Consider the following 23,392-nt stretch of genomic DNA (forward strand, 5'->3'; position numbering starts at 1 on the left):
GGGTGGGGTTAGTGACAACAAAGATATGTGAAAGGATAAAAGGTCAGGGAGACAAGGGGAAGGAAAAGGGTAATGGAAGGAAAAAAAATACACTTCACTCATGGAGCTTAACTTTAGTGGCCTTTGCGGGTTCTTGCTATCCTCTGTGGAAAACGCTCACTTTACAAGGCATTTCTAAATATCACAAGGAAGTGGGATATGGCAGAAAAGCAACCACCTACGTGAGTTTCAAAGGAGTAGAATTCTGATCCTGGCTCTGCCAAAATGTTGGCAGCATGAGTTACAGGATCCAACAAACGGGCATAGCATCGGCCAACCTGAATGTAAGGTTCAAACAAGACAATGAGAGTGAAAACCCATGAAGAGTTACACCCTTAGAAGTCTGGAAAGTATTGGGGCACCTGGGTGGCACAGTCGGTTAAGCGTCCGACTTCGACCAGGTCACGATCTCGCGGTCCGTGAGTTCGAGCCCCGCGTCAGGCTCTGGGCTGATGGCTCGGAGCCTGGAGCCTGTTTCAGATTCTGTGTCTCCCTCTCTCTCTGCCCCTCCCCCGTTCATGCTCTGTCTCTCTCTGTCCCAAAAATAAATAAAAAACGTTGAAAAAAAAAATTAAAAAAAAAAAAAGAAGTCTGGAAAGTATTGTAAGTCATAAAAAGGCAGTGTCTGGATTTCCATAGGACAGAAGATGGAGTTTAAAACTACAGGCCAGGGGCGCCTGGGTGGCGCAGTCGGTTAAGCGTCCGACTTCAGCCAGGTCACGATCTCGCAGTCCGTGAGTTCGAGCCCCGCGTCAGGCTCTGGGCTGATGGCTCGGAGCCTGGAGCCTGTTTCCGACTCTGTGTCTCCCTCTCTCTGCCCCTCCCCCGTTCATGCTCTGTCTCTCTCTGTCCCAAAAATAAATAAAAAACATTGAAAAAATAAATAAATAAAAAAAATAAAACTACAGGCCAGTGAACTTCATCAGCCCTAGCTGAAATTCTCTAAATGTGACTAGATGGAAAAGGAAAAGATAGGACAAGATTCACAGTCTCTCTCCCTCTCTCTTTTTTTTTTTTTTTTTTTTTTTGCAGGAATGCCAGGCAAGAGGATGCTAGACATAGCAAATGCAGATTTCAACGGGGCATTTGACAATTCACTAAGACAAAGTGAAATGCAGCCTGGATGATAGCATTGCAGCAGGTCAAAGACCAGGCCCAAAGGGAACCGATGAACAGGGATAACCAGAGGCTGCTAGGAGCCTGCCCAGCCTCTCACCCTGGCCCAGCACCTCAAGTTACCCTCAGTGACTTGGATGAGAATGCAGCATCACACTCAAAGCTGTGGATGATCTGAAGTAGGAAGAGATGCCTAATATACTAGATGACAAACTGGGTACAGACATACTGAAACACCCAGAGTCTAAGAGACCCCCAAAAACGAACCACCAGAGTTCAGAGTCAAAGCTAAGCAGCAAGGGTCATTTATTACAGGTTCGAACCTGGACCTCTGCGCCCTCGTTGCCGGTGACGCCGAGAGGTCCTGAGAGAGGTTTTTACACCCCTTTTATAGACAGGTATAAACAAGTCATGGGGAAATCAGGAATTTTCCACAGTTACAGAGCTGCGATTGGTTTGTGTTTAAAGTTGGACACTTAACAGTATTCGATTGGTTCCTGCCTTTAGGTCAGACCACAACCGGGGGTACGGGTATCACAATGATTGATCAGGAATACACGGATGTGCCAGGCAACAATGATTGATCAGGAGTACACGGATGTGCCAAGTAACAATGGTTGATCAGGAATATACGGATGTGCCAGGCAACAATGATTGATCAGGAATACATGGGCGCGCCAAGCAATTGTACAGAAGCGGAACAAGCTGGTTAAGCTTGGTTAGGTTTCAGTTTCCTGTAACTTAAGCTTTTAATTTTCTCAGGCCTCTCAATACTCTGGCAGTAAAGCCGCATTTCTTTCTGGACACATTTTTTTTTAATGTTTATTTTTGAGACAGAAAGACAGAGTGTGAACGGGGGAGGGGCAAAGAGAGAGGGAGACACAGAATCTGAAGCAGGCTAGCGGCTCTGAGCTGGCAGCACAGAGCCTGACGTGGGGCTCGAACTCCCTAGCTGTGAGATCGTGATTTGAGCTGAAGTCGGACACTCAACTGACTGAACCACCCACGCACTCCCTGGACACATTTTATCAAGAAGAGTAAGTGTCCAGTGGTCAGTGACTAAGCCCATAAGGAGACATGACACTGTTCTGCTGAAGCATGAAGTAACTGGGCTTATCAGCATGAAGGATAGAGAATGTAGAAGGAAAAGGAGAAAGTGATGGATAGCTATCTTTTCCTTTCTCAAGGATTAGCATGTAGAAAAGAAATTCAACTTTTGTGGTTCTACAGAAGGTGCTTGAGGAGGGCACATTTCATTTTAATCTAAGTTAGAACTGACCACCAATTATCACCTTGTGAAGTAGTAAATTCCAGGTTTCTGAGGATTTATGCAAAATTAAAGACAGCCACAAATGTTGAGATTGTTGTACAGCAGTTCATGCCTCTGGCAGGGAACTATAACTGAGGTCAATTCCAACTCCAAAGGTCTGTCATTATTAAAATCTTTTTTTATTCCCTGTTGATTTTGTCATGTCTAAACTCCTAAAGCTATACAGTTCTCTAATATGTCATCGTTCTTCCGCTTTCCTTTTGATGTGTCTTCATCTATTTTATTACCAAATATTTCCATCTGAGGGGGAAAAAAAGCAGCTCATGTTAACCAAGTTAGTGAAGAGTTAGGATAAAATTTCAAGGTTTCAGAAGGCAATATAGCATTGGTTAATTTTTTTAAATGTTTATTTATTTTGAGAGAGAGACAGAGCATGAGTGGGGGAGGAGCAGAGAGAGGGAGAGAGAATCTCAAGGAGGCCATGCACTGTCAGCACAGAGCCTGACTTGGCTCGATCTCATGAACTGAGTGATCATGACCTGAGCCAAAATCAAGAGTCCAACACCTAATGGACTGAGCCACCCAAGTGCCCCAGTATTGGTTATTTTAAATATAGTCTCCGTAACTGACACAAATCAGTGTCTAACCGACAGTGTATCATATTCTTGGGGATGCTTGAGTTAAGCAGTGTTTGATTTTTCTGTTAATTTCCGATCAATAAAAGAACTATTACCTGAGACCCACTTAAAGTAGAAAAACATGTTTAAATCCTTTCTGAACATCCGTAAGAAACAACTCCTGATTAAGCCAATAAGACTGACAAAACAATGTTTTCCCCTTTGACCTAAAACAACTTTCCTAAGTCTTGAGAAGTGCAAATCAAAAAGCCTATTTAAATGGACAAGATTCATTCACACTTGAAATGCTATAAGGAATTTTCCTAACTTTAATTTTTTTTTAATGTTTATTTTTGAGAGAGAGAGAGAGAGAGAGAGCAAGCAGGGGAGGGGCAAAGAGAGGGAGGCACAGAATCCGAAGCAGGCTCCAAGCTGTCAGCTCGGAGCCAGATGCGGGGCTGGAACTCACGAACTGTGAGATCATGACCTGAACCGAAGTCGGACGCTTAACTGACTGAGCCACCCAGGCACCCCTTTGTAATTTTAAATTATTCTTTTATTCAGGGGCGCCTGGGTGGCTCAGTTGGTTAAGCAGCCAACTTCGGCTCAGGTCATGATCTCGTGGTCCATAGTTTCCAGCCCCAGGTCGGGCTCTGTGCTGACAGCTCGGAGCCTGGAGCCTGCTTCGGATTCTGTGTCTCCCTCTCTCTGACCCTCCCCCGTTCATGCTCTGTCTCTGTCTCAAAAATAAATAAACGTTAAAAAAATTTAAAAAAAATTCTTTTATTTAAAGGAAATTTTGAATTTAAAGAAAATTTTCTGCTTATTGGCTCTCTGCAATTTTCATTATGGATCAGAAAATTAGAAATTTAGTAAAAATTCTGGGGCACCTAGGTGGCTCAGTCGTTTGAGTGTCCGACTTCGGCTCAGGTCATGATCTCGTGATTTGTGAGTTTGAGCCCCACATCGGGCTCACTGCTGTCAGTGTAGAGCCCGCCTCAGATCCTCTGTCCCTCTTTCTCTGCCCCTCCTTGCTTTGCGCTCTCTCAAAAATAAACAAAACATTAAAAAATAAATTTAATAAAAATTCTTAATTTATCCAAGTAGATATAGTCATGATGTGAAAAGGTCAAAGAATACAAACTTTTCTGGAAATACCTTTCGGGACTGAAGAAATCTATTACAATGACATGAAGCAGTGAACCAATGGGTATATAAGCACAGGTGAGCTTTAAGGCTCTGATACTTGATCCCTTTGCCACAGCAACAGCATATTAAGTTTAATAAAGGTTGCAACAGCATCCTATGGGGATCAGGATAGGAATATAAAAAGAGTAAGAAAAATAGACAACTGAGGTCAAATAGCTTGGTTTTCCACTAGAAGAAAACTAACTTAAACGATAAAAATTTGTTCTAAGCTTTTAAAAAGCAAAGGCAAATAAACATACACCAAAAAAGTGAACCTGACCATAGAATTTGGGGATATTCAAAGGAACTGCACAATTAGCCTCTAGAAGAGGAAACATTTTAGTTTAGCTAACAAAATGCCAAACATTGATTTAATATGTGGGAACTTCATTTGAACAGCTTGGGAAACTATTCTAAGTTCTGGGGAGGAACTTACACTGGGTGAGAATATATACTAAAATCCAAATGTCTCACATGGTATCCATTACAATATAATGTCAAATAATGCTTAAAGGCTGATATTTTTTCTCTGACCTGTGTTCTTTGAGCTTAAGGAAAAATAAAAGCATATTCCTAAACAAATGTTTGACCTTATAAAGGAATTGTGCTTACTAATCTACACATTAAAAAGTGTATTTGTTTTATAAATTACTTTAATAATTCAAAGAGATACAGAATCACAAGGAGTATTTAATTAAAACAGTATTGTTTTCACATTCTCTGTTTCATGAGAGTTTAGAAGATTTTAAATTGTGTTTCAAGCCATTGTATTCTATTAGTTAAACCTAAAAACTGACAAGTATTCTGATCAAGGAGCTTCATGCTTGGAGCCTTTGGTCAGCTTGTGGTATTTGTGAGCAAGATCCACAGCCTTCCGTCCTTGCTGAAAGGGGAAAGACCACAAAATTAAATTCCAGTGATTTCCCATTTTCTTAACTCCATTGAAAAGGTAATTTACTTCTTCTTTGGTAAAATTTTTACGAATTCTTCTTTTTTCTGTAATTAATGAGAATCGTAGAATATATAAGTACTTGCTGAAAAAAGGGATCTTCTTAACTTACTCTAAGGATAAGTTCTTAACTTACTCTAAGGATATGAACTATGTAGTGAGAAAGCTTCATGCCTGCATTACTCATCATATAGAAATTCATTTCAATTTTAAAAATTGAGTGCCTACTATTAAGCTATGTCTTATCACTGTGAATTCTTCTATAATTTTAACAATTCTATTGCAATACGTGGAACATCTTTCAATCAAGAAGCACAAGAATTTATAAACATTTGATTTTTAATTCTCTCAACATTCCTGTGAGGACAATTAACAGACAGCTTACCTATCTTACAGATACAGTCTTCCCAAAGGGCTCCAAAACTTCATAGAATAAAAAAGAATATCGACACTTGTTACTTTAATTATCAGCCTTGATAAATATTTTTTTTAAAAAGGGTCTTTTGAAATTCAATTTAAAAACATTCACTACCTGTATGGGTGCTCAGCTTGATTAAAACTCAAAAAATAGGCTGCACAAGGGAGAAGGAAGTTTTTAACTATCTGGTTATTAGGGATACTTTCTACAACAGAAAGAATATGCAGTTGGTATCTGTGTACATAAATATCTTCTGGTGATGATTACTAGGAAATAGTTTTCTTATAAGGTTTTTTGTTCATTGCTAACTCATGTTATCATTGTAGATAGATGTTGATAGGAGGAGTTTTCTGTACTTCCACTTAAGGCTGCTATTTACTTTAGAAGGAATTGAAACAGTGGTGCTGGGACAACTTTAGAAAATCTTGCCCTTGCAGGTCAAGACTGTGAGCCATTTGTCTACTTCTCCTAGGATAGGAGGCATGGTTCAGATCTTTTGAAACAGAAATGAAAATCTTACCAGCAGAAGGCTGAGAAATCACTGAAAATGTCTGATGATTACTTAATGGTATTACTTAGAATGCAATGTCCAGGAAGATAAGAATTATTGTCTGTTTTGCTCACCATTATATCTCCAGTGCCTAAAATAATATCTGGCACATAGTAGATGATCAACAAATATTTGTTAAAAAAAAAAACACCTAATTATTGGTAAAAAGTGTTTCAAAATTATCAATGAAGTTCTCCTTACTTTTAGCTCTACTAGAAAGCTGTCATTATCTAAGAAATAGAGGATTTCAATTTCACTTGCTTAATGATTTGAACTCATAATCAGGAGTGGACAGGTTATTATAACGTTCAGGATACTGGGGTCCAGGAATTGTTCATGTAAAGCCAATTCTCACTGTTCCAATACAGCTGCCATCTCACTGACTCCTACATCTGTGCCCAATTCCTCAAAGGTTATTGCAGCAGAGTACTGGGCAGCCTAAAAGGAGGAAGCAGCTCTACCCCACAGGGCTCCCCTTTGTGACTTCTTTAGTGACTATCTTTTTATTTTTAATGCTTGGTTACTTTTGAGAGAGAGAGAGAGAGAGAGAGAGACCGACCATGAGCAGGGGAGGGGAAGAGGGATGGGGACAGAGGATCCGAAGCAGGCTCTACACTGACAGCAGCCAGCAGGAGAGGGAGTAGGGGGAGGGGGCGTAGCTTGAATTCATGAACCACGAGATCATGGCCCGGAGCCTAAGTCAGATGCTCAACCAACACAGCCACTCAGGAACCCCTTTAGTGCTAGTCTTAACATTGAGCAGGCTTTAGGAAAGGGTAAGGGAAAGTAGGCAAGAAGGTTCAATTCTAGGGACTCTTATTTTTCAAAATCTCTCAAGACACCAGTCTATCCTAAAAGAGAGCCAAGTCTTTTTAAATGCTTAGATGCTGCAATGGTCTCTTCTCAAAAGAATGGTTTCAAATTTGAATGCAACCTACAACCAAATGAATGCTCATAAATGTGTCTTGAAACGAAAGGGAAATCAAGGAGGAAAAATGGCAATGTACCAAACATTCTTAGCCTACTTGTGAAAGAGAAGTTCAATCTAATCAGTATCTCAAGATGCCTTTCTAAATTCTAAAAAAGCAGACCAAATTATTAGCCATTTGGCGTTAGCTAAAGCAATTCTAATCTACAAAAAAGATGTATGTACTTATGAGCTGAATGTCACTTAACAGTATTTAGGATCCCTCTGTATAATCAATGTACAACCACAATTATGTGCTTTTCGTGAGGCTTTATAAATGATCTTACTATGTAAAATGATTATAGGATATTTAAAAAAAATGTTTTTTAACATTTACTTATTTTTGAGAGAGACAGACAGAGTGTGAGCAGGGGAGGGGCAGAGAGAGAGGGAGACACAGAATCCGAAGCAGGCTCCAGGCTCCGAGCTGTCAGCACAGAGAATGATACAGGGCTCGAACCCACGAACTGCAAAATCATGACCTGAGCCGAAATTGGATGCCCAACTGACAGAGCCACCCAGGTGCCCCAATTATAGGATATTTTAAATTGTTACATATTTGTTTTTAAGTCATGTTGCTGAAAAAAATCCATTATTCATTTGATGCCAACTCCTTGTCAAAAGCAAGTTTTCCAAATGCAACATGTTTCTATGGAAAAACAACCATTTTCTAACAGTTTCTACGGAAAATATTACTTCAAAAAGTGGGCTGCCCTAGAGGAGTACTGTAATTAATTTTAATTTGCATGCAGAATTTTTAATTAATTTTTTAATGTTTATTTTTGAGAGAGAGACAGACAGAGTGTGAGTGGGGGAAGGGCAGAGAGAGAGGGAGACAGAATCTGAAGCAGGCTCCAGGCTCTGAGCTGTCAGCACAGAGCCCGACGAGGGCCTCAAACTCACAAACTGTGAGATCATGACCCGAGCCAAAGTTGGATGGTTAACCGACTGAGCCACCCAGGTACCCCTGAACACAGAACTTTTAACATAGAAAAAGACCCAGATATAAAAAATAAATTTCAGGGGTGCCTGGATGGTTCAGTCAGTAAGAGTGTGTAACTCTTGATCTCAGGGTTGTGAGTTCAAGCCCCATGTTGGGTAGAGAGATTATAAATAAACTTAAAAAAACCCACAATATTAAAAATAAATTTGAAATTTCTTTTAAGGCTTTAGCAGTGAAAATGGCCAAATAAAAGTATATGGTAAAATGTTTCCATATGAATGTCTAAATATCTTTGCAATAAATAACAGAACAATTCAATAAATGTTACTAAATTCCAGGTTACTTTGACAAGTAAAGTACTTAACTGCTTATTCTTACTCTGCAGGTATTAATTTCATATGAAGAGAAGAAAATGGTAATGTTCAGTAAGTCTCTGTAATAAATTTGGAATGGTGATAAACCTGAAATTTTAACCCTGTAGTTAAATAAAAATTCCCATAAATTAACTCATCATTTAAGAAGCATTTTGGTGGGGCGCCTGGGTGGCTCAGTCGGTTAAGCGTCCGACTTCGGCTCAGGTCACGATCTCGCGGTCCGTGAGTTCGAGCCCTGCGTCGAGCTCTGGGCTGATGGCTCAGAGCCTGGAGCCTGCTTCCGATTCTGTGTCTCCCTCTCTCTCTGCCCCTCCCCCGTTCATGCTCTGTCTCTCTCTGTCTCAAAAATAATAAAATAAACATTAAAAAAAATTAAAAAAAAAAAGAAGCATTTTGGTTTTTTTAAGTTTAGTTTTTATTTTTACTATTATTTTTAAATATCCATTTATTTTTGAGACAGAGAGAGAGAGAGATAGAGCACGAGTGGAAGAGGAGCAGACAGAGAGGGAGACACAGGATCCAGAATCTGAAGCAGGCTCCAGGCTCTGAGCTGTCAGCACAGAGCCCCATGCAGGACTCGAGCCCACAAACCGTGAGATCATGACCTGAGCCGAAGTCAGATGCTTAACTGACTCAGGCACCCTTGTTTATTTTTAGAGAGAGAGAGAATGTGAGTGGAAGCGGGGCAGAGAGAGTGGGAGAGACAGAATCCCAAGCAGGCTCCACACTCTCAGCGCAGAACCAGATATGAGGCTCGATCCCATGAACCATGAGATCATGACCTGAGCTGAAATCAAGAGTGAGATGCTCAACCGGCTGAGCCACCCATGTACCCCAAGAAGTATTTTGATTTTTAAGCAGGGCTTTAAAGGTTTATACTATTTGTCTCTTAAATTTTGATTGTTTGAAGTGCTGTAGTTATGAACCAAAATCTTTTGCAAAATCTCTCTGAAGCACTTATCCATAGGAGAATAATTTTGTTCTTAAAATAGAAATGTGATCAGGAGGATAGGACAGGGACTTCTGGAGAAAGACAGGCTTGCATTTGAATGTAAGCTCTGCCATTTGCCAACTCATTATGCCTTAAAGTGGAAATAAAATACTACACACCTTATAATGTTATTATAAGAATCAAAGGAAATATCCATAAAATACCTACCACCTAGTAAGTGCTTAATAAATGTTAGTGTCCTCCTGCTTCTTCCCCAGCGGGCAAACAATTAGTGAGAAAGCAACATGAGGAAGGGAAGTGGGAAGCCCCTTTTCTTAGGAACTATGACCCTCATCAGACCCAACGGTTATCATTTAAGAACCATCAATGGGACTGAGAAACCATCATTTAGCTGTCCTCTTTTTCTCAGAACTATATGAAATTTAGGTTTATTTAATAATTAAATATATTAACTTATTCCTCCAGAGGTAGTAGATTCACTACTGAGTTGTCGTCTCCTACGTGGGGTCAGCAGAATTTCTGAAAAATACAGAAAACATTTAGTGTACTTAGAGTATCAATCTGCACATCAATTCCATTAGTATGATAGTTCCTTTTCCCCCCTTCTAATGGGAATCCTTAGATGGATTAGGAAGAATTTTTAAATGACCAGAGACTAAATCTTTTCCCTGGGTACATCTTAAAACACTGGTTGCTCTAAGATATTTTCTTTTCGACATGATTTTACCCTCTAACTTTTTAATATACTTCGTGTTCTAGATTACAGTTCAAAAGGTATAGTCATAATAACAGTTTCAAAGCTGCTGAATTAATTACTTTTGTTACAGATAAGTGATTTCCTTAGTTCACTTTTATATCTGTCTTCAGCTTCCACAATGACTTTGTGACGATCACATTGGTATGGGCAAGAGTGCAAGAGCTTGCTAAAATTTCGGCTATTCAGGGATTTTCCTACTGCTATGCAACCTAAAAGAAAACAAATTAAAGTGATGCGTAGGTATTACAAAATATCTAGTAACAAATCTATGAAAGCAAATATCTTTATGATGATAACTGAAGTAAAATCAGGAACTTAATTATAAATATGTCAAGAAGGTCAGTCATGTGAGAGATTAAAGACAATACAATACAGTGAAAAAAGTGTTGCAATAGAGGTATGAACAGTTTGGATGATATAGAAAAGGAGCATCTAGTTTGGTCAGGTTCTCAGCAGGAGTCACCATTAGGAAAAATACCCAGAAGAAGTGACTCTTACGCCCAGTCATCTCTTTTTGTCTCAGTGTTTTATTATGAAATTTTCAAGCACACAAGAGTAAAGGGAAAAGTATAATGAACTTCCACATATCCATCATTCACCTTCAATAATTATTAAGTTATGGTCAGTCATATTTTGTCTATAACCCACTTATTCTGCTCTGCCCTCCGTGTATACACTAGATTATGGAGCCTGGAATTTGCATGAAACTATAATTTCATCTGTAAATACTTCATATTCATCCCTAACAGAGAAGGACTTTTTTTAAACACACAAAACCATTATCAAACCTTAAAAAATTATGTCTAATATAATCTAATATCCAGTCAGTGCTTAAATTTCCCCATCATTTCAAAACTTTCTTTTTACAATTGGTTTGTTTAAACCAGGATCCAAAGAAGGTCCATCATTACCTTCAGTTGAAATGCCTCAAGTTTATTTTAATCAATCTATTCTCCTCTCTTCCTCCTTGTCATTTACTTGATATAGACACTAGATCATTTATACTATGGAGTTACCCAAAGGCTAGGTTTCATTGATTATATCCTAAGTGCATGCTTTAAAATGTTCCTGTGTGTCCAATAAACTAGTAATTAGATCTGGATGATTGATTAGATTCAGATTCAATTGTTTTTAGTAGAATTCCTCACAGGCAGTATTGAGGACCTCTCACTGTATCATATTAAGAGGCACATAAAGTCTGACCATCTCTCTTTTTTTTTTAATGTTAAGATTGATCACTAGGTTCAGGTGATGTTAGCCACATCCATCCATCATAAACTTCCCCATCTGCCTGTCACCTAATGGTATTAGTGGCCCACTACTAAAAGACTAGAAGTTAGCCAGGCAGGAAGTTGGCTAGGATGAGGACATTTCAAGTACCATAAACATGTGTAAAAGAACAAAAAAGTTGAAAAAGCATAGCGTGTTCAGAGAATTATAGGTACTTTGGTGTGGCTGGAGTATAAAGTATGAGAAAAATGTAGGAGGAAAGTTGAGTCTTGTGAGGGCTGCAGGGGGCCAGATGACAATGGTCTTGAAAGCCATGCTATTTCTATCTGCAAGTCAATGGGGAAGGAACTAGAGGGTATTTATTAAGCAGGGAAATGACATGATTTCATTTGTGTCATAGAAAGTTTAGCTGAAGGTAAGAGGTTCAGTTGAGGGCTTACTTCAACAGTCCAGAATATAAATGAGGAATTCCGAAACGAGACATTTACAGGGAGAATGTAGAGATTTCTGAGGTTAAAAACTGGTGAATAATGAGCTACTGGGGTAAGGGAAAAGTTTAGGATAATTCTTAAGTAATTTGATAGTTGATTGAATGACAAAGTTTGGAATAAGCATAGCAACTTTCTGGCAGACTTAAAGAGAACAAATATGCAATAAAATTTAACAAGTGGAAGCAGAATAAAAGTCCACAAAAATTTAAAAGTCAGGCAGAGAGGCTGAGTCAGTGAGTTACAGAGAAGCATTGAGGGGCCTTTAGCTTGGTAACATGATAAAAAGCACATATTAGAAAGAGAAGTTAACAGCAATATGCTCATTACCGTTGGAGGTTGGTGAGACTTAAAACTGAAAAACAAAAAAGTGTAATTGAAAGTTGCCAGAAAGTTGCTGGTGTAATTGAAGCATGAAGCAAAAAGGGCCTATGTGGGAAAGAAGAAAAAATGAAATTTGACAGACTAGAAATAGGGGATATAAAGAGAAAAAATGGTTATAAATGATTTAAAGTTTGAAATCTGGGAGGCCAAAAGAATAGTGACAACACTAATAGAAATGGAGTGGCTGGAGGGAAGGCAATTTAAAAGGGAGAAAGATGCTGTGTTTTAAACACATTAACCTTGAAGTAAAAACAAGATATTGAAATATGCCTTAGGTGTAGCTAGAAAAGGAGGATGAGGCTATATATAATCCAAGGTAGAAGCCAAGCGTAGAGATAAAGATTTGAAAATCATCAGTAAAATGACAGGTGATGCCACAAAAGCAGATGTTGAAATAGCATTGAGTAAGTGCTATAGATTAGGTCTTGGGGAAATATGCAGAAATTTGGCAGGAAGAGAAAGATAAAGTAATAAAGGTGATAAAATGAAGTGTTTTTCAGACTTCTTGAGATGAGGACTAGTTCTATTAATCTGATCCCCATGCCTGCCAAAGAATAAACACTCCCTAAGTGTCTGTGAAGTGAATGAATCATCATTAAAGAAGGGAACTAGGAAAGAACCATCTCAAACAAACTAAGATATGAAAGGGAGTTAACAGTAATAAAGTATCTCCTCTGCCCTGTGGAATACTTCCCACCAGAGGTTCCCAAACTTTCTCACGTCATGGCATCCTTGAGATCTTGGTGATTTTTTATGGTACTCCTAGGCCAAAAGAAATACCAATCTTCTGTTAAGTCCCAAACAACTTAATAAGCATTTATGTTCTAATAACTTAGTAGCCATTTGAAAAAATAATACACTTAAATTGAAAAATATTTAGATTTCATTCTTATTAACCACAATTACTCCTTTGTTTTTAAAAGATTTTATTTTTAAGTAATCTCTATAAGCATCATGGGGTTCAAACTCACAACCCTGAGATCAAGAGTCACACTGCTCTACTGACTGAGCCAGCTAAGCACCCCTAATCAGTTACTCGTAATGCGATATATGCACTTACTAGGTACAGAACAAATTCTCCTATCTTGGAATCTGACTGACACTGCCACCCTCATTTCCTGTTCCACATTATTTTCATGTAGTGCTTGCTTTTTATCACAACCACTAGAAACTCAGGTCCACAATGACATGAAATCATCAAAAGGAATGCAGTGCAAGCTAATGGTGAAACTGTAAGGAGTCTGAGCTAGTAGTTCCTGTGGTATCCAAAAGATGTTGATTATTATGTATTTCACTTATAAAATTTATTTTTTTAATGTTTATTTTTTTTGAGAGACAGACACAGAGACAGAGAGAGAGAGAGAGACAGAGAGAGAGAGAGAGAGAAAGTGCTTGTGTATGCAAGTGGAGGAGGGGCAGAGAGAGAGGGAGAGAGAGAATCCCGAGCAGGCTCCTCGCTGCCAGCACAGAGCCTGACACAGGGCTCGATCCCACAAACTGTGAGCTCATGACCTGAGCTGAAATCAAGAGTCAGATGCTTAACAGACTCAACCACCCAGGTGCCACTCATTTATAAAATTTAAAGTATTTTGTCATGCCCTTTCAAATTCACCACAGACGTCCTGGGAGTCTGGGTGGATAGTTTGGGAACTGTGTCTTTAAAATACTGAGAGAAGAGGATTCCACGAAATGGTTATCAACAGTGTAGAGTTACTAAAGAGGAGAAGAATTTTTTAAAAAGTCATTGGTTTGGCAGAAAAAAAGAGGCTTCAGATAATCTTTAACATTAAAGTTTAGTAGAATGGCAATAAAAGAAACCAGATTGGAAGGAACTAAGAAGGAAATTAATATATTGAAAGAGAAAGGAGAAAGAGCAAGTATCTGGTAATGATGAAAGAAAGAGCCGATGAATATTTGAAGGGACAGCAAGTCACATAAAGTATTTAAATTTTTCCTTTTTAAGTTTTAATTTAATTTAATTTAATTTTATTTTAAGTAATCTCTACACCCAACGTGGGGCTCAAATCCATGATCCCAAGATCAAGAGTCACATGCTCCTCCAACTGAGCCAGCCAAGCACCTCTAGATTTTTCTCTTTAAGACAAGAAGAAATGAACATAGTTTAAGTGGGGACAAAAGAAGTTAATGGATAGAAAGGTAATGAAGAGAAAGATTTCACAAGTATTAAAATAGGGAAGAAAAAAGAGATGGCATTCAGATTATAGTTAGGTATAGCTAGTTTTAGAGTAATAGAGACAAACTCTACATCCAAGACTAAAGAGTAGTGATATTTTGAGCCTAACATGAGCCTCAATTTTGTCCACGTAACAGAGTGTGACACTAAAACAAAGAGGAAATACCAGGGTATGGAGGAGGAAAAGGGATGGATTAAGCATCCCTTGGATGGATGGAACATTTACAGGGCCCCTGCAGAACAAATAACTAATGGGGCAACTACGTGGATAGAACTAGAGGGTGTTATGTTAAGTGAAATTAGTCAGAGAAAGACAAATATCATATGACTTCACTCATATGAGGACTTTAAGACACAAAACAGGTGAACATAAGGGAGGGGAAGCAAAAATAACATATAAACTGGGAGGGGTGGTGTCTGGGTGGCTCAGTCGGTTGAGTGTCCTACTTCAGCCCAGGTCATGATCTCATGCTCTTGAGTTCAAGCCCCGCATCTGGCTCTATGCTGACAGCTCAGAGCCTGGAGCCTGCTTTGGATTCTCTGTCTCCCTCTCTCTCTGCCCCTCACCTGCTTGTGCTCTGTCTCTCTCTCTCAAAAATAAATAAACATGAAAAAAATTAAAAATAAAATAAAATAAAATAAAATAAAATAAAATAAAATAAAAACAGGAGGGGGACAAAAACATAAGAGATTTTTTAAATATGGAGAATAAACAGAGGGTTGCTGAAGGGGTTGTGGGAGGGGGGATGGGCTAAATGGGTAAGGGACAGTAAGGAATCCACTCCTGAAATCATTGTTGCACCATATGCTAACTAACTTGGATGTAAATTAAAAATAAATAAATTATTAATAAAAAATAACTAATGGGGCATATAATACTAGAAACATTTATATACTAACTACAGACGTAAAAATAGATATTGTTTAACACTTAATGCCTAATGTGTACAGCATTATCCAGAATATACACCCACTGATGCTCTCTGAAAATATACAAAACGTTTACCTTACTCAGAAAAGTTAAACTCATAGATGGTATTAATTGTGACAAAAACAGAATAATAAAGTAAAAAAATGTTAGCTATGGTGATTCAGATAATGAATACTGGAAGCACCGGCTAATGCAGATAAGAGGTATTAATTTGAATGTTTTATGATATTCCAGGTTGTTACTTCTCTAATGGAAATGAAGTGGGTTCTTTTTAGTGTTTATTTATTTTTAAAAAAAAAATTTTTTAACGTTTATTTATTTTTGAGACAGAGAGAGACAGAGCATGAACGGGGGAGGGTCAGAGAGAGAGGGAGACACAGAATCTGAAACAGGCTCCAGGCTATGAGCGGTCAGCACAGAGCCCGACGCGGGGCTCGAACTCACGGACCGTGAGATCATGACCTGAGCCGAAGTCGGCCGCTCAACCGACTGAGCCACCCAGGCGCCCCAATGTTTATTTATTTTTAAGAGAGAAAGTGAGAGTGTACGTGTGCGCAGGCAACAGAAAGGAGACAGGATCTGAAGCAGGCTCCACACTGACAGCAGAGAGCCTGATGTGGGGTTCAAACTCATGAACCACGAGATCATGACCTGAGCTGAAGTCAGATGCTTAACCGACTGAGCCACCCAGGTGATCCTAAAGGCAATGAAGTTTAAATCACACAGGTAGAATTATTATAAAGTCTAGTTAACTAATATCATATAAAGTTTTAATTACAAAATAACTGTAAAAAAAATATTTACCTGAGCATCTATACTTTAACATTTTAGAATGACTGTCAGTTGCTAGAAAACTGATGACTTCTTTATTTATTATATCTGAACATAATGTAAATGGATCTGGAAAAAAATTGCAATATTTAAGATTCTTTTGATTAATGAAAAGGACCGGACATTTACATGATATATTAATTCTCAAGATTTTAATAAACTTTAGTACAGTACTACATATTCAGTCATCTTGTTGGATAAACAGAAAGGTTCTGGATGTCAATAACAGGTGATTAAAGTATTTACACCAGAAAGGAGTCGAAAGTGTGGCTTATATGTTAGAGGGCAAATATACCAATTACATTTTTAGCTGTATTAGTCACCTAAATATGTTCTCTTAAAAAATCAAAGAAGAAATATTTTTAATCATACCTGTTACTGGTAACTCCTGCTTTCTATTTTTGACAACAGGAATTGGAGGTTTAAAAACATGGTCACTAAAAGAAAACAGACACCAGAAATTAAAAGTAAACATACTGCTCAGTGTGTGCACAAATGTTTCTGTAAGCAGTGGTGTGATTCTGGGTGTTTGGCAGGCAGGAGATGGAACCAGGATCTACCAAAGTCTATCAAATTCTGCCAAAGTAGCGTTTGTAATGGTTATAGCCTCATTTCTAAAAGTGGAGTTAAATAAGATTCCAAAAGGCAATAATACTGATGCCAACAGAAACACAGGGAAAAAGTTATAAAAGAGAAAAACATAGGGTGCCTGTCTGGCTCAGTTGGAAGAAGAACATGCGACTCTTGATCTTGGGGTCACGGGTTCGAGCCCCATGTTGGGTGGAGAGATTACTTAAATAAACAAGCAAACAAATGTAAAAAAAAAAAAAGAGAGAACAAAAGCAATGGGACAGAAAGCAAGAGAGCTGGCCCAAGGGCATATTTCAATGCTTTCCAATTCCACATCCCTGAGAAATCAGGTTAAAATTAACATCAAGAATGGTTTTATAAAGGAAAAAAAGGAGTGGTGATGATGTAATCCATCTCCCTAATATTCCGTTTACATTGCAACCTTCCCAGAATATAGCAGCAATACTCTTCAGTTTCCCTACTAGCACAGTATCCATCAGAGGAGAGAACACAAGTAAATTTTCAAGAAAAGCTACATCTCAGGTCCAGCCCCACAGGCTATCTGAGGGAGCAAGGTCATGAACTGGAGGTGAGGTGAAAGGAACAAATGAAAAGGTAATCCTGAGCCATATTTTCATCACACACTACTCCTTTTTATCAAATTAAATTTACAAACTGGTTTTTGCTACATTGCCGGTGGATTATTAATGCATGCGCTGTTACTTCAGGTATAGGGTTTCAGGTTAAGTTCTCTGAGTATCCTTTCTAAAATGCAAATCTGATGTCACACAATTTAAAATTGTCAATGGCTCCCTACGCCCTGTGAGTGAAAACCAAAAATCCTGACTGTGACATGCAAGGCCCTAGATGAACTGGCCCATACTTCACCATCCAAACTCCATTCCCAACATTTCCATTTAGGCTCCTCCCAAGACCATTTTTTATCATTTCTATATCCCAGGGCTTAATAACATAGTACTACAAAAAAAAAAAAAATACTTGAATAAATAAAGTTAGAAACAATTATTAAACTATACCTTGATTGAGAAACAGAATTCTTTTTTTCAAAATTTGTTCTTTCATGTAAGTTTTGACTATAACTTGAATTGGCTTTATATAAAGTTTTATTTTGTCCACTCTCCCTATAACAAGCATCAACTGGATTTGTACTCTTTAACAGGGTCTTCATTTGGTGATCATTTGTACACGCTGTAGTTAGAATTCCATGGGATTTACAACTCGGAAGCTTTCTAGACTGGCTTTTATCCTTATCTTCTGCTTCAGGGCCTCTGCCAATACTATCTCCATGGAGGTGTTTCAATGTATTTTGAATATTTATGTTCATAGATGAAACATTATCCTTGTATTTTTCTCTTTGTATTTTTTCCTATAATGTAAAAATGACAAATAAATAATTTCAAGATAATCCATTTGTTTTATAATCCAATTTATACTTTCTTTAAATAATATAGGAAAAGTTCATGATTGTCAACAGAATATACATAATAAAAGGGACAGTTTAAATTAACAGGAAAGGGGAATTTACTTAGTAAATGATCTGGGGACAACTGGGTAGCCATCTGGGGAAAAATAAATTGGATCCATATCTCACAATTTACACAAAAACAAAGTCAAAATGAGGGGAGCCTGGTGGCTCAGTAGGGTAAGCATTCAACTCTTGATTTTGGCTCAGGTTATGATCTCACAGTTCGTGAGTTTGAGCCCCATATCAGACTCTGTGCTGACAGTGTGAAGCCTGCTTGGGATTCTCTCTCTCCCTCTCTCTCTCTGTCCTTACCCCATTCATGCTCTCTCTCTCAAAATAAATAAACTTAAAGTCAAAATGAGCTAAATATTGATATATAAAAAACTGAAATTGTGTGTATATATATGTATATACACACATATGTGTGTGTGTGTGTGTGCGCATGTGTGTATTTTTTTAATGTTTATTTTTGAACTAGAGACAGCGTGAGTGGGGAAGAGACAGAGAGAGACAGAAGATCCGAAGTGGGCTCTGCACTGACAGTAGAGAGCCCAATGTGGGAATCAAATTCATGAACCACAAGGTCATGACCTGAGCTGAAGTCAGACACTTAACTGACTCAGCCACCCAGGTGCCCCAGAAATTGTATATATTTTAAAAGAAGACATAATATTTTAACATTCCTGAGGGGAAGAAGGCCTTTCTAAATATCACACAAAATCAATAAATCATGAAGAAAAGAAACTAATATAGTTGACCCCATGAAAAATTTTTTTCAAAGCTCTACTATAGACCAAGAATAATATGGGTGGCTGGGGCAGTTGTGGGGAGGGCGGACTCAGAAGAAAAAAAGGTCAGAAGCAAACCAAATGATTATCAAAACATCTAGGAAGAATATGTATAAGTCATGTCTTGGGGTATGATTTTTCTACCAACATTTATGAAAAGCTACTATAATGAAATATGAAAAAGATCAACAATAGTATATAAAAATAGGAAAAGGAGATCAACAGTTAATGGGAAAGGAAACATAAATAGCTCCTAAACTTATGAAAAAATGCCCCATCCCACATGCAATAAGAGAAATGCACAATAAAGCTACACTGAGACAGCATTCATCTAGGACACTGGCAAAAATTGAAAGGGTATACACTCTCATAACTTACAGGTGAGAGCATAAATTGCACAACTTCTATGGAGAAACAATTTGACAGGATTGTTCATAATAAAACTTGTACATCTTTACAAAAAATCCCTATAGATAGGGGAACCTTGGTGGTTCAGTTTGTTAAGCGTCTGACTCTTAATTTTGGATCAGGTCATGAGCTCACAGTTCATGGAATCAAGCTCTGTGTCAGGCTCTTGCTGACAGCAAGGAGCCTGCTTGGGATTCTCTCTCTCCCTCCCTCTCTCTGCCCCTCCCCTCCTCACACATATACACACACATGGCTGGGAATAGAGAATGCAAGGAAATACCTAAAGGGTACAGAGTTCCTTTCTGAGATAATAAAAATATTGTAAATGACTATAGTTGCACATATCTGTAAATATACTAAACACTACTGAATTGTACACTTTAAATGGGCAAATGGTACGGTGTGTGAATAACATCTCAATAAAGCTTTTTTAAAAAAGATGAAATACTAATATAAACATGCATAAACCTTGAAAACATTATTCTAAATGAAAGAAGCCAGTCACAAAAGACCATGTGCTCTATGATTCAATTTATATAAAAAGTACAGAATAGGCAAATATATAGACACAGAAAATAGTTTAGTGGTTGCCTAGGCTGGGAAGGTGGGAAGAATGGATGGGGAAATAGGGAGGGTGACTGCTAAAAGGTATGGGGTTTTTTTGGGGAGGGTGATAAAAATGTTCTAAGATTGATTGTGGTAATGGTTGCACAATTCTGTGGGTATACTAAAAGCCAATGAAATGTACACTTTAAACAGGTCAACTGTATGGAATGTGATTTACATCTTAGTAAGGTGGTTACAAATATATATATTTACCACCTGGGTGGCTCAGTCGCTTAAGCGTCTCTTAATTTCAGCTCAGGTCATAATTTCATGGTTCATGAGTTCGAGCTCTACATTGGGCTCTGCAGTGACAGCATGGAGCCTGCTTGGAATTCTGTCTCCTTCTCTCTCTGCCCCTACACTGCTCGCTCTCTCTCAAAAGAAATAAAAATAAACAAAAAAAATTTTAGTGTTTTATTTATTTTTGAGAGAGAGAGACACACATAGCATGAGCAGAAGAGGGGCAGAGAGAGAGGGAGACACACAATCCAAAGTAGGCTCCATCCAGGCTCTGAGCTGTCAGCACAGAGCCTGATGCAGGGCTCAAACTCACGAACCACAAGATCATGACCTTAGCCAAAGTTGGACACTCAATCAAATGAGCCACCCACGCTCTCCAATAAAAATAAACTTAACAACAAAATATATATATTTTTATCACATATATTTTTATGTGTTTATATATATTTTACATATATATATAAAATATATATGGTAGCAAGACATTTACTCTAGAGTTGTTTACACTGGTGAGAGATTGAATATAATCTAAATGTCTCTCAATTAAGTACTAGTTTGTTTTTTTTTTAATTTTTTTTTCAACGTTTTTTATTTATTTTTGGGACAGAGAGAGACAGAGCATGAATGGGGGAGGGGCAGAGAGAGAGGGAGACACAGAATCGGAAACAGGCTCCAGGCTCCGAGCCATCAGCCTAGAGCCTGACGCGGGGCTCGAACTCACGGACCGCGAGATCGTGACCTGGCTGAAGTCGGACGCTTAACCGACTGCGCCACCCAGGCGCCCTGCAATTAAGTACTAGTTAAATAAATTTATAATAATCTTTAATATTGAATACTACTCAGTCATTTAAAAGAATGAAATTACTATACTATTATACTAAGTTGAGCACTATGCTTTTATTTTTAAAAATACATGCACAAAGGAGCACCTGGGTGGTTCAGCTGGTTGAGCGTCCAACTTCAGCTCAGGTCATGATCTCCTGGCTCGTGAGTTTGAGCCCTGCATGGAGCTCTCTGCTATCAACACAGAGTCCACTTCAGATCCTCTGTCCCCCATTTTCTCTGTACCCCTCCTGCTTGTTCTCTCTCTCTCTCTCAAAAATAAATAAACATTTAAAAAAATTTTTGAGAGACACAGCATGAGTGAGCGAGGGGTAGAGAGAGAGAGGGAGAGAGAATCTCACGAGGTGCAGAGAGAAAGAGAGACTGCAGAGCCCAAAGCAGGGCTTGAGCTCACACATGCGGGACTAGAACTCACAAACCAAAAGATCATGACCTGAGACAAAGACGGGTGCTCAACCGACTGAACCACCCAGGCGCCCCATCAAAAATAAACATTTTTTTTTTTTTTAATTTTTTTTTTTTGCAACGTTTTTTATTTATTTTTGGGACAGAGAGAGACAGAGCATGAACGGGGGAGGGGCAGAGAGAGAGGGAGACACAGAATCGGAAACAGGCTCCAGGCTCCGAGCCATCAGCCCAGAGCCTGACGCGGGGCTCGAACTCACGGACCGTGAGATCGTGACCTGGCTGAAGTCGGACGCTTAACCGACTGCGCCACCCAGGCGCCCCAAAAATAAACATTTTTTAAAAGTACACACACAAAGACACAAATTGTACATACATAAAAAAATATAGAAACATGTATATGTGTGTGTATATACATACATACATATACATATATAAGAGAGAGAGATTACTTCTCCATCCTTTCTCTTTCTTGAACCCTTATTATACAGATGTTAGATCTCTATCTTCCGTGTCTCTTATTTCTTCAGTCATCATTTCCATTTCTTAAAAATCTTTTCTTTCTGTGCTCAAAGATGGTTACTCAAGTATCACTACTTAATTTTGAATTTAAAACCAATAAAACTTAAAAAATAACTTAGCAGGAAAAATATTTTACCCTCTAACCTCTACTGAAAAAACAAAACAAAACAAAAAACCTTGAAAAAAGTTCTATATTCTTTGAAACAAAAAAACCCCACCTCATTTCCTTCTCTTTCAAGCTGTTCTATTCTGTGTAGAATTTCCTTTGCTTTCTTCCAGTACTCTTCAAGATTCTTCTCTTTCATATTTATGTCTTCTAATTGTTTTTCATTCTCATCAAAAGAATATTCTCCTAGACTTAGACATAATTTTTCAGCTTCATAAAATGGGAAAAAATAGTTAATTTATCCATTACTGGAAATGTTTTTTTTTACACTTTAAACGTAATTTTAACACTAAATACAGACAACCTCATGCCCCACACCCCCTTTTCTAAATTTGGCCCATCTAGACTAAATTAACTGTCTAAATGGTATAGAAAATAAACACAAAGCAAGTGCTAGGCAGAGGTCCAAGCCCCGGTCATAAATTAGACTTTAATCTGCAGAGTTATAGGAGAAAGAATATCATGAAAATATGTTATGCCAGATACATGAACACCCTCAGGTATATGGATACTGGTTTTAAAGTATTTTTTTTTCAACAGCTTTCATAGAGTGGTTCCTTCCTATAATCTTTTAAGTTTTCTTTTTGCATTTTGCAGCAGCAATTTTTCTTCCATGAAGACTAATTCAGTGGCCATTAATCCTTCAGTGCATGCTCCCTCCTAACACAGGGTCTTTGTGCCTCACTGTTGCTCATACCTGAGACATTTGCCCATAACAAATTCCCTTCTTTTCACCTAGTTAATGCTATATATTCAAATCTCAGCTCAAGAATCACTTCTTCCAAAGCCTTTTCTGCTCCAAGTCTACAACACAGTCTTTTGTTCTATGCTCTCTAAGCTCTATTGCTCCATCCATTCCTAGCCCTTAGGTTAATATACAACAATTCATTCATTTTTGAGATTATTAATGACTACCTGTGTATCTAGTTAAACTAAGCTCTATGAGTGCAGACTGTTGTTTCTTAATCATTGTATCCCTAAAACCTAGCAGAGTGCCTGGCAAATAAAAGGCACTCAGTTTTTAAAATAAATAAATGAAATGTACTTTATAATTTAACCATAAGTCACCTGTAGACCTCAAGTTTAAGTCCTACAACAAAATTTGTCCACAATGCATAAAATAAGTAAATTCTCTATATTGTTTCTCTCTTCCAGATAGA

At 38.1% G+C, this 23,392-nt stretch overlaps 1 protein-coding gene across 6 annotated transcripts in view; it reads right to left on the bottom strand.

Moving 5' to 3' along the window:
• Window positions 1–4,900: 4,900 nt before the first annotated feature.
• Window positions 4,901–23,392, bottom strand: part of TERB1 (telomere repeat binding bouquet formation protein 1) — a 46,807-nt gene continuing 28,315 nt past the window's right edge. For 3 of the 6 annotated variants that reach the window (XM_058707210.1, XM_058707209.1, XM_058707211.1), the window contains 7 exons: window positions 22,285–22,442; window positions 17,806–18,155; window positions 16,571–16,635; window positions 16,172–16,267; window positions 10,200–10,349; window positions 9,837–9,902; window positions 4,901–5,226 (listed from right to left, as the gene is read on the bottom strand). In XM_058707210.1, the coding sequence (XP_058563193.1) occupies window positions 5,039–5,226; window positions 9,837–9,902; window positions 10,200–10,349; window positions 16,172–16,267; window positions 16,571–16,635; window positions 17,806–18,155; window positions 22,285–22,442 (1,073 nt within the window). In that variant the 3' untranslated portion in view covers window positions 4,901–5,038. Of the gene's footprint in view, window positions 5,227–5,564; window positions 5,603–9,836; window positions 9,903–10,199; window positions 10,350–16,171; window positions 16,268–16,570; window positions 16,636–17,805; window positions 18,156–22,284; window positions 22,443–23,392 lie in introns of all 6 variants that reach the window. The other 3 variants (XM_058707213.1, XM_058707212.1, XM_058707214.1) reach the window with 3 other exon arrangements.

This window comes from Neofelis nebulosa, chromosome 17 (assembly GCF_028018385.1).
Source record: "Neofelis nebulosa isolate mNeoNeb1 chromosome 17, mNeoNeb1.pri, whole genome shotgun sequence".
In the NCBI taxonomy this organism is placed as follows: domain Eukaryota; kingdom Metazoa; phylum Chordata; class Mammalia; order Carnivora; family Felidae; genus Neofelis; species Neofelis nebulosa.